Source organism: Oncorhynchus gorbuscha, linkage group LG17, assembly GCF_021184085.1.
Source record: "Oncorhynchus gorbuscha isolate QuinsamMale2020 ecotype Even-year linkage group LG17, OgorEven_v1.0, whole genome shotgun sequence".
NCBI classification, from domain to species: Eukaryota; Metazoa; Chordata; class Actinopteri; order Salmoniformes; family Salmonidae; genus Oncorhynchus; species Oncorhynchus gorbuscha.
The window spans coordinates 11769040-11781063 of record NC_060189.1 but is presented as its reverse complement, the minus strand read 5'-3'; the positions used below and the strand labels follow the sequence as shown (position 1 = coordinate 11781063).

General features: G+C 42.0%; 1 protein-coding gene across 4 annotated transcripts; it reads right to left on the bottom strand.

Annotated features, from left to right (window-relative positions):
- Positions 1-3430: 3430 nt before the first annotated feature.
- Positions 3431-11582, bottom strand: LOC124001746 (heterogeneous nuclear ribonucleoprotein Q-like). Of its 4 annotated transcripts, none has more exons than XM_046308776.1 (12): positions 11424-11582; positions 9810-9969; positions 8954-9072; positions 8426-8533; positions 8186-8299; positions 7767-7943; positions 7528-7663; positions 6525-6730; positions 6187-6336; positions 5964-6085; positions 5415-5776; positions 3431-4750 (listed from the first exon to the last, which is right to left on the bottom strand). In XM_046308776.1, exons 2-12 carry the CDS (start codon positions 9955-9957, stop codon positions 4725-4727), a joined length of 1668 nt encoding a protein of 555 aa, XP_046164732.1. In that variant the 5' UTR covers positions 9958-9969; positions 11424-11582; the 3' UTR covers positions 3431-4724. The 4 variants fall into 4 exon arrangements, with proteins under 4 accessions (XP_046164732.1, XP_046164731.1, XP_046164733.1 ...); XM_046308775.1 differs by lacking the exon at positions 11424-11582 and adding an exon at positions 11206-11224; XM_046308777.1 differs by lacking the exon at positions 11424-11582 and adding an exon at positions 11206-11224 and having other exon boundaries at positions 5442-5776.
- Between the last annotated feature and the right edge of the window lie 442 nt (positions 11583-12024).

The window sequence follows — 12024 nt, the reverse complement described above, 5'->3', positions numbered from 1 at the left end:
GCGTTTATGTTTTTGTTCAGTATACAATTACGCAGATATTACAAAGAGGAAAAAATGCTCAACCTCCAGATGAGTACGAGGTGGGAGTTTAAGTACTATTCTTACAAGCTGTTTGGCTGTTAGCTTATTCTTTAGATGTTTGGGGCTGCTGTTGAACCATGATGTGCAGGCATAATCAAAGTGACACTGGACTAGTGCACTTGCCAGAGTCTTTAGGGTGTCTAAGTTCCCATCCAATTGACGACAGATTTCCATGTGAATATTCTGAAACGATATGCCATTTCAGTTTCTTTTAGAAAAATTTGGCACCGGACATGACAGGGAAGATTTTAATTTACCAGACATTTAAGACATTTGACAGACATCCATATGCAATTCAGAGTCAACCTGGCACAGCCAGCACCATCAATAAACGCAGGATGTTGGCCAAACTTAAAAACAGCCTATAACAACTTACAACAACTTTTGTAATGTCCTATAGGCTTAGGTGTCCACTGTATCATTGTCACTAACAAAAAGGGAGACAACGCAGAGATCAAGGAATAACAAAAATATATTTGTAAAAAAATATAGAAAGCAGGAGCTATATTACAAAACAAAATAAACAGTCACGTGACTCTTCTAAGGCGGTGTCACAGTTGTGTATTGATTAGATCGGAGCGGGGCACAGATAACGGGATCACAGGAAAAATACTGACAGATTTCTTTGTAACATCGTTAGCCGGTGCAAGGACTAGGTCGCCACCGCTCATGGAACGCTTCACTGCGCACGCAGAGAACACCTCTGGGAAAATACGCGCGCTCATCCATTCAAAAGACCGCTAAGCGGAAAAAACTAGAGGTGGAGACAATAGGCCAAACACGCTCACCGGCCAAGTTATTCCCAGAATCAGTCTCAGCAGAGAAGGGTAACACAGACTAACACAAACGACTCAGAAGCACCTGTGTCCCTCAGGATCGACACGAAAGGTCAACGATCTGGGTCAATTGGGACTTTCACTGCTGGCGAAACGCAGTGATAGGAGTGAAGAGATGTGGGACCGGCGCTGCTAATGCTGTAGGCTTGGTTTAACTTTAGCGCAAGTACTGAATGTACCCTTAGCCCCGAGAACAGGACATTCATTTTTTCCAATGACCTGAACAATGACAGGAGTTGCACTTGACTTAAGTAAGCTTTACCACAGGAGCCAGGCTCAACCCTAGAGGAATGAAGCTCTGCCCGTAAACCAGAGGGTCTCAGTGGGCCAGGCCAAAATCTCTGAACGTCCCCACTCCCTCCAAATACGGGTCCCTGCAAAGCCACTTGTGTGTCAAAACATACTCATCCGCCAAAACCACAGCTTCGGAGACAGTCTACATTTTTCGATCTTTAATATACGTGGCTATACGATCAGGGATTGTGTCCTTAAATTGCTCTAGCATAATCAGATCACACAGCCCCTGGAAAGTCGTAACCGCAGAGGCGGAACCCCACATTTAAACTGAAGATAACTCTTGCGCAAACTCAACATGTCTGTTTATCAGCCTTTTTTATAGTTCTAAATCGTTGACGTACGCCTCAGCCCCAATTCATAAATCTGTAACAGCCATTTTAACCTTATCATAGCTGACACTGTCAGAGATCAAGGAATAACAAAAATATATTTATTAACTAAAGTAAACTATATACAATTAACAATGGTGAGTGGTTGCATGCATAGACAGTGCCAAAACAAACAAACTACAAAATTCCACAAACAAATATACAACGTCTGCATGGAATCTCCTCAAAGAATGGGGGAAAGGTGTACCTACACCACCCGATGTCACAGGAAGGCCATAAAGATCATCAAGGACAGCAACCAGCCGAGCCACTGCCTGTTCACCCCGCTATCATCCAGAAGGCGAGGTCAGTACAGGTGCATCAAAGCTGGGACCGAGAGACTGAAAAACAGCTTCTATCTCAAGGCCATCAGACTGTTAAACAGCCACCACTAACATTGAGTGGCTGCTGCCAACATACTGACTCAACTCCAGCCACTTTAATAATGGGAATTGATGGGAAATGATGTAAAATATATCACTAGCCACTTTAAACAATGCTACCTAATATAATGTTTACATACCCTACATTATTCATCTCATATGTATACATATATACTGTACTCTATATAATCTACTGCATCCTTATGTAATACATGTATCACTAGCCACTTTAACTATGCCACTTTGTTTACATACTCATCTCATATGTATATACTGCACTCAATACATCTACTGTATAATGCCTATGCCGCTCTGTACCATCACTCATTCATATATCTTTATGTACATATTATTTATCCCCTTACACTTGTGTCTATAATGTAGTAGTTTTGGAATTGTTAGCTAGATTACTTGTTGGTTATTACTGCATTGTCGGAACTAGAAGCACAAGCATTTCGCTACACTCGCACTAACATCTGCTAATCATGTGTATGTGACAAATAAAATTGGATTTGATTTATTTATCCCCGGGACACGCCCGGACAACCAAGTGTGTCCCATTTCGCTGACGACCCTCCCGGCTCCGCCCACCGACATCCTATGTCAAGTCTGAGTGTTCCTCGCCTAAAGTTCAACTGTCAGAGTCAGTTGGAGAGCCAGGGCGCACTGCCTTCCTATCATAGGCCTGCAGTAACTAAAGCTTAATAATAGTCACACCATACCAAACCTTCACAAATGTTTCTAAAACGTATTATGGTAATATCAAAAGTCAAGCTATTGTTTATAGGGAGAGTATGTGCAGAAGAGTGAATTTAAACCAGAGAAGAAAAAACCCACTACCCTCCCCTGTGCCGCCCCCCACAAAGACAACCTCCCCCCGCCAAAAAAAAAAAAAAAAGCTCACCCCTATTTTGGAACACCCATGTCCCTTCATTACATTTCGAGCTGTCCCTTAGCGGAAGAATTGCTTATGTCAACAATAGCTTCCCCATGCATTCACGGTCTTTGTATTTATGAATATCAATCATACACCCAACATGTGTTTTCGTCATCAAAATAACTGGAGTCGGTCTTCCCCATGCTTGTCACCTCCGGTTCATTATAGATTCACGCAACATTGTTGGCCGTTATTTTTTATAGCCTATATGTAGACATCACCTTCTATCATAACGATGAAGATACACAATATTCTAAAAGCAAAGCATATATTAATCTCTACAACGCTCATTTCATGTTGCAGCAGGCTGACAACAAAACCGATGTGTCACTGCCAAGTACTGATCAACGTAATGATTCAATTGAAATCACAGGACAGTACACATGTGCCTCTAATTGAAGAATCCCTGCATGAGAAAGTAGTGCTTACTGTGTTGTGTGAATCAGAAAGGATGTTACAATTCTATGCTATAATCAGTGCATAACTGAGATGGTTCAACAGAAAGTCATACAGAGAGTAAGACACAGATAGAAATCAAAAACTTTATTACAAAAATAAGTTACACTCACCTCCATTTTACAGTATAAAACAATTTATTTGCAGGAATGCAAAAAACGTTGTTGGCCACCAACAATGGTTTAAAACTGCTAACATCTTTTCAAAAGGTGGTTGTAATGATTTTATTGAGGGAGTTAACTGTGTACAAAACCGGATGAATAGTTCGGTATCCTTTTTGCTATACATGGAATACAAATCATAGCTGCAGTATCCCTTTGACCACAATGACAACGATCCCCCACCCCCCTGAAACAGCTACAGGCACACGGGCAATTCATTTCAATCAAGTGGCTTAACTAAATAGTAGCTGGCTTAGAGTTAGAGGGGGACTGTTCAAGATTTCACATGATTGGGACATTTCTTTTAAACTAAATGGAGGGGGGGGGGGGTGTAACTGACTGAACATAATTATGTTCTATTCTTTTATTTTTTAAATCCATTGGAGTGGCAAAGGGACACTGCAGGGCTTTTTCAAAGGCAGTTAATGCCTTCGTTGATGTTCAAGCCTTTACAAAAGTAACATTTTCCAAACTATACAACCAGTAACTACAATAATCTGAATAAGCAAGGCAGCTAATTCAGTTAAAAATAGGATAAAAGCAGGGCTTGTTCAGGCTCATCATATGCAATTATTTTGCACGGCCAGTTTGACTGTTTGCAGTGTCAGAACTGCAACAAAATTACTATATTACATTAAGTACTTTCGGTTGTTCTGCTGCTCTTGTGCATATTTTGTAGGAAACAAGCCCTGCTTTCATCAATATAGTTTCCCTATTTACAGTACAGGCAGGGTAGTTTAAACCTCTGTACTGAGGTAGTTAACCAACCCTTTAAAAGACAAGTTCTGAAAAGAACCACTTTCCTGGAATGCCTGACTTATCCATGCCTGGTGGTCACACCCAAAACCTGCAGATGTTCTCTTCAAACATCCAAATCAAACGATTAAGATTAACATGGATATTCCGACAATAAAAATTCCGATTAGCACAAAAATATACAATAGCATCAAGCTCCTTTGAGCCACTTCAAACTAAAACTTAAAAAGTGCAAATTCTTCAATAATTATCTAAAATGGCATTGGGGGAGGGGAGGGTGTGTGTGTGTGTGTGTGTATCTAAATAATCTGGTGATTGTTTAGGTGGCAGTTTGGGGGAGATGCTTCTGTAAGGCTGGAATATTGGACCATTTCGCTGACTTATCCATCCGTATCCGTTGCCGCTTCTGGTGTAACCCAACACAGTAGGTCAGTCTTCATAGTGACAGGTCAGGATCGGCCTCGAGCCCTTTTCCCTGTTGGCCAAGCAACAGATACAGAATATAATCATCACTAATGACATTCAATCATTTAACATTATATAAAACTAGTTCAGGGTAATCCTAATATGTGGATTTAAATATATGCTAATCTAAATATGCAGAGGAACAGACCTTTCAGAGTTGGTGCTCTGAAAGGTGACATCAGTCAAGGCAGTTGTCTTCAAATGTTGAGAATAAGCATACTTGCCCATCAATGGACACAAATCTGAGGAAGTCTTCATGTATATAATAACCTAAAATGTCCAAAGTGTCCAATCAGATCTTAGCGGTAAACTATCAGCGTAACCAGAGTTACTCCAGGATAGAATAAAAGTATTTCATCATTTGGACATAAAGCTAAAGACATTTGCGTACATAACATTTTCCCAATTTAATGTGAGGGACATCTAGCCCAGCTTTCAAAAGTAAAAATGGGTCCATCTGTATGACTGATTTCTTACTTTTCTAGGCTTCTCACACACATTGGGTCAATTTATGCCAAATAAGGAAGACAAATGCAGGAAAAAAATTATATTTGTATAAAAAGGTAATTCAAGTTAAGGGGGAAAAAGTCCTGTCCAAATAGTATGTTTTCATTTAACATATAGCTGATGGCAAAGATTTGCTTTGACTATTAACACAGCTAGTCCCCATTTACCCAGTGCCCCTTTGGTCCCCTGCACACCTCTGCTTGATCCAGGGCCACTTCCTCCTCGCTGGGAGAAACCCCCTAGTCTGCCCCTGGGCGTGATGGCTCCACGGCCCCGGGAGGATAGGACACCACCACGGGCTCCGCCTCGGGATCGTCCTCGGCCGGGAGATTGGAAGTCCTCATAGCCATAGTAGGGGTCTTCATAGCCGCCCCGGTAGTTGTGGTAGTCGTAGCCATAGTAATCGTAGTAATCGTCATAGCCGTAGTAGTCAGGGGGGTAGGAATAGCCACCACGGCCACCACCTCGTCCTCTGCCTCTTGTGGGAGGTGGCATCTGGGGTGGGCCGTAGAAATAGTAATCGTCATACCTGTGAAGAATGGGTAGGCGAGAGGATATACACTTGTTTAGTAACCATACAGGACACAAGAATTTTATGTTTTTCATGTTTTAAACTTCTCTGTTCAGTCACTCAAGAGAACTCAATGATGAAAGGCCGCCCAACAATGTAACTATAATGAAGGTCTCGAATAACTGCAAATCAATGGTTTGCTTACATTTGTGTTTTAGCCGCTTGCCTCTGGGCTTTGCGTTCTTTCCTCTTCTGATCAGGTGGCTTGGCGAAGACTATTTCAATGTGCTCTCCCTCCAGGTCTTTCCCATTCAGGTCGGCCAAAGCCTGTCAAGATGCAAGTTTAATAACTTTTCAAAAAAAATTGCCATTTTTACCACAATTTCGTGATACTCTCATTAGAGAAATATAAAGACTCCAGCCTGTACCTTGACTGCTCCGTCTCTCTCCTCAAAGTGGATAAAGGCATAGTCTTTCAGCTTCTTCACCCGCTCCAACTTCCCAAACTGACTGAAGGCCTTTTCAAGTATTTCCTCCGTTACAGTACTCGCAAGGTTCCGGACAAACAGCACTTTCACCTGGGAGGGGAAAAGTAGTGGTGGGTTATCAATCCCGTAAATCCGTTTCTGGCTCTATTCTTACTCCTTGGTCAACAGCCTCCAACACAAATCAGTGTTCGTCTACAAGTTTATGGATAGACAGAACAAAGATCAAATCACAATTTATTCACAAGCAAAATGAGCCATGTTATCTTTGCTCCCCATACCTTGGCCATGACTTCAGGATCAGGGTCTTCTATGGGGTCGGCCCACTCCACAGTCACCACATTCCCCCACACCTTGACCTTGCCACTCATCAGCCTGCGGCGGGCCTGAGCTGCAGTTTTGTGGTCTTCGTATTCCAAGAAGCAAAAGCCTCTGTTCTTTTTCTTGTCATCTGGCTGATGGTACAGTATGACATCGTTAAGACCCTCTGTTGAAAGAGGGGCAGAATGGGAAAGGCATAAAGGGTATCCTAGCTGAACAGTGACCAGTGCACCAGACAGCTCGCTCTAGCTCCTCCATATGCAATGCCAAGTCAAAAAGTTGAACTCTGAGTACCTTACTGAAAAGCATACAACAGTTGGCACCAGAAGAGAATATTTCACATTCAAGACTTTATGCAATCAAAGAATGTTCCCTTCAGTCTACTCAAAACATTTAGTGTCTCCTTTATTTGACACAGCTGTTCTCTTTGGACATTAGTCTCGAGAGACTGTTGATTTGTGCCCAGTTAAGTGTCCAGTCAGATCTTAGCGGTAAACTATCAGCGTAAACAGATTTACTCCAGGGTAGAATATATGCATTTCATCATTTGGACACAGAACCATCACATTGGGAATGAACTATTACATTACAAAATATAGCCCTCACATAACTCTTAACTCAGAATAAAACGCAATCTAACACACTAGTGCAGGCCTGCCAATCCTTGTCCTGGAGGGCCCAAGCACTGTTTTTCATCCTCTTCTAATCAGGGACAGATTCAGACCTGGGACACCAGGTGAGTGCAATTAACTGCCAGAAACAAAAAACAAAGGTGTTTTGGCCCTCCAGGACCAGGATTGGGCAGCCCTGCTCTAGTGCTTGATCATGATTGGTGCATTCAGTGATAGTAAGGCAACATCTACAGACAGTTGTCAAAGTTACTGCTAAGCCAAGGAAACGATCACTTTTGCCAAGACAACATGACTGGCTCTTCAAAATGTCCAGAGTATCATTCAACCTTACCTGTGACTTTAGCAAACTCTTCCACAATCTGATCTTTTGTTTTACTCTTGGGGATGGAACCAACAAACAGTCTATTATTGGCCACAGAGATGCACACGCCAATATGTTTGCCGGGTCGAATTTCATTGTTGTTACACTGTGGGGAGAGGATAAGAGAGTTCATGACATGGTTGGGTGGGCTTAAATTCTCCATTCCTACTGTTCTGTCAGGAGAGAAGTTTACCACAAGAGTTTCATACCAGCTTGACAGCCTCCTGTGCCGCCTCTTTAGTGCAGAAAGTGACAAAGGCGTAACCTCTGTTGAGGCCACTGAGTGGATCCATCATCAGACGCAGGTCCCAAATGGGCCCAGCTTTCTCAAACAGAGGTACCAGCTCATCCTCAAATAGATCTCTGGGGATCTTGCCAACAAAAATCTGAGATGATAGCAAAATGGAGGTCATCTTGGTGTGAAAGAAACATTGTTAAAATAAATCTCCAAAATACAGAATTAATGTGTCCAGTCAGATCTTAGCGGTAAACCATCAATGCAACTGAAGTCACTCCAGGAAAAAGTACATGATTTCATCATTTGGACACAGAATGCAGAAACACCATCCACACTGAGGAAAACTATTACACACTAATCAAACACTATTTAAATATTGTAGAGACATACCTCTGTACCGATCGTGGGCTGTGTCCCTGAGTGATCCGACTCCGGGGGAGGGCCTCCATACTTCCGCTGACCCGTTGTCACGTCAAGTGTGTAGCCAGTTCTCTCCAGTAGGGCCTGTTCATTTAAATAACATAATTCAGGTCAAACACCCTCCAGAGAACAACTGCACGTCATAAAATAATGATACCTTTATAAAATCTCTACGATTGCTTATTTCAAGAATATTTGTTAAAACCATACTTTGATTTTGGCCTCATCTGGTCCTTTGCTGGAGTCTGAGACTTTGGTCCCCTGTTTCTCCCTCTGTCTGTATGTCTTCATAACTCCACAAAGAAAGGCACTTTTGTTCTGTTGAGTAAAAAAATAACAAATTTAACTAAATATACATATACTTTATAGCAGTGTTACCCAACCCTGGTCCTCAAGTACCCACAACAGTACATATTTCCATTGTAGCCTGGACAAACACCTCATTTAGCTCATTCAGGGCTTGATGATTAGTTGAGAAGTTGAATCAGGTGTGCTACTTCAGGGTTACAATAAAAATGTGTACTGTTGGGGGTACTCAAGGACCAGGGTTGGGAAACACTGCTTTAGATGGTGAAATGGCAGCATTTCATTTAAAGACGCACAGTGCAGTCTAATCATTTACATTTGAGTCATTTAGCAGACGCTCTTAACCAGAGCGACACAGTAGTGAGCATACATTTTCATACTAATTATGCAGCTGACCCAACTTCTACTACGCCGCCCCCCCTCCAAACATACCTGGACATGTGAGAGGTCGCTGTCCTTGAACTGCAACAGAACTTGCAGAGCACCTTCTTCGTTGAACTCTTTCAGAGCCTCGATCGCTCTATCATCTAAGTCACTGTGAGATACTAAACCTGAGGAGACACCAGAAAACATCCATTACTAGCAGGAACAGAACTACAGGATATCTTCTCAAAACGCATCTAGCCACAATGCATGTTTGGAGGTATCAAAGTTCTTATTTTTGTGGCTATAACTGCGTTGGGGATCTCTGAAATTTTGAATAATGCAGTCATACTTCAGATAACATTGTCAGTTTTTTTGGACAAAGTGCATTGAGTAACAGCACCTTCAACCCTTGCAGAACTAATCACAACAGATGTGATGTAACAGTCCTCTGCACTGTGCGTTCCTAATGAGCGTGTCCACATTCTGCTCTTGGAAGACCCATCACCTGTCCCAGCCACCGACAGCTGCTGCCATTGTTCTTGCATGCGCCCATCTGGCTGAATTCTCTGCCTGAGACTGTACAGAGAGACCTCCGCCGAACTGTGGCCTAACTCGCCGCTCATCTGTGCTGATACACTTGAATTCTTAAACACAACACTGGCCGTGTCACCAGTGGTCTCTGCCCAGATGTACCTCTAAGACAACGGAAATGTAGACATGACATTTATTTCACACCGATATTGGTGGTGTCCAAATTCTCTTTTTTCATAACACTGCAGTACCCATTTTGGTAGGAAACCACAAAAAGTTGCTTGAGGATCCCAATTCCCACATTCAAAATGTAATGTAATACATGACAGCACATGCAATAGCAAAATTTTAATTATGTATACAAATATGCTGGGTATTCAGTGTGCCTTACCTGCTATGTAAATTTCATCTAGTTTTTCAGCAACTTTCTGTGGTAAACCAGCTTCTAATAAAGTCTGGAAGTGTTCAGAATGGGTAACTGCAGCAGTGGTATCCATTGGTTCTTCTGGACCATTTCCATTAATATGTTCTGTGGCCATGTCTCCAGAAATCTGTGCAAATGCAATGAGCCAAATTAATGCTGGGTCAAGTGCAAGGCTGTTGAGAGCTTTTGGGGGATGTCATGTTCAACAGGCACACATGGGTCCATGTGGTCCCTTACAGTGGAATCAGGTCACATTTTAATTACAATATTTGATTTTGCATGTCTATCAAATTTGATAATGCTGACACTTATGAATACCATTTTTTTTTTAAATTTTAACTGCATACGTTAATTTAATTTCCATTTGTGAGGAGTTAGCTAGGCTACATGGTAAAACGTGTGTACACGCAATTACTCATTTCCCGCCTTTGACTAGGTTTGAAGAACACATTTGCACAACACGCTAACCAACATTTACAAGGGCTTGGCCTGATTGCTAAATTAGTCTACTGATTGCTGACTTCAGCACTAACTAACGTTATAGTTGATACACGTGTTCCTTCGGCAGTGTAACTACCACCAGTTTCCGGTAGCTAGCAAGCCGGTCAACAAGCATGTGTACAGGAGTATACTACGTGGTCGACTATCAACAATGGTTATAACAAAATGTTTGATACGTTGTCTCAAGCCACTGAATTAACTAGTATGCAAACTTAGCGAGCATAAATGTAAGTCAAATTGAACTCCCGTTATTTCAGTTCATGCCAAGTCTTCATTGCAGCCAATATCGAACTAATCCATTTAGCTGGGTTGCTAAGTAGTTATCTATATCAACCAAAAACGCAAAGTTAGCATTGTGGCCTAACGTTAGCCAACGTCAACTAGCTAGCTGCGTTATCCAAATACTGTATATAGCCCAACAACTTAACGTTAGCTAGCTAACCAACGTTAGCTAAATAATAGCATGCGGTACTAACTAGCTAATGATAGTCCTCACGCTGTCAAGTCGCAATAACAAACCTTACTAGCTAAGCATGCCAGTTTGCTACGTTGGCGGGATGAAATGAAATGTTTTATTAGCCAACATTGGTTAGCTGAAGAACTAGCTCGCGAGTTGCATTAAAACTATGGCAGAAGACAATCCTCTTGAAGTTTGCACGCTCACGCGTTACTGATAGCTCCCTGGCAGGCTGGGTTAGCCACGGGCTGGGCTAGCCCGTGACAATGAACATGTGTCATTCCTGATCTGTCAGAATTAGCTCACTTGGCTAAATTAGCTATCTAGCCAAATTAAAAACATGATCGCTCATATGTAACTTGCTGGTTGACATAATTTGGCTCGAATGTCATAGGTTAATGTTACCAGCATCTTTGGTTTAACAGAGGCCTTCTTGTAGTATGCTAGCTAGCTTCGTGGTTTGTCAACGTGCCGCCACATAGGGAGAGTCCATTTTCAAAAAGCCGGTCTGTAGAACCCGTCCCAACCACCAGTTTCCACATTGTTTGAAACACCACAAGCTCAGAGACTTTAGCTATACATTGTACTATGATCACGTGACCAGTTAGTAGTATTCATCATACCTGCCGATGGATCACCAACTTGTATGGTGTTGACTGTTTCGGAAGGAAAATGTGAGAATTAAAAGAGGAAAAAGTGTAAAAACTCCCGGCACTGGTCCGGCTCCACTCATTCACTCTTGAGGATGTAAAATGGCTGCCACGTTCACGCGGTTTCTACTAGTTACCACAGCCACAAAGTAAAAATGATTTAGAAATGGATTTCGTAAACATTAATTAAAACAAAAAACTGATTTTGGGGTTTAATTTAAGGTTAGGGTTAGACATCCGGTTAGCACTGTGGTTAGGTTTAGGTTCAAAATAACATGTTAAGAATATTAATTATAGAACAAGGCGGGGTTTATGACTTTGTGGCAGTGGTAACTAGTGAATACCCGTTCACGCCGCGAGTTTTTTTTCTCATCGATGGGGTTTCTTAGACACCCATGCACGGGCTTGCCTAGTAGAGTGGCAGATGATCAAGGTTTTGCATGGAAGGCCATTCCCGCCACGATTTTTTAAAACGTCGATAGCTACCCTCTAAACATTGACATACTAACTAAAAATGTAGAGATAGCTTCTTCATTTGTAGCATTATGTGGCGATTTCCATCTGTCCATGCTGC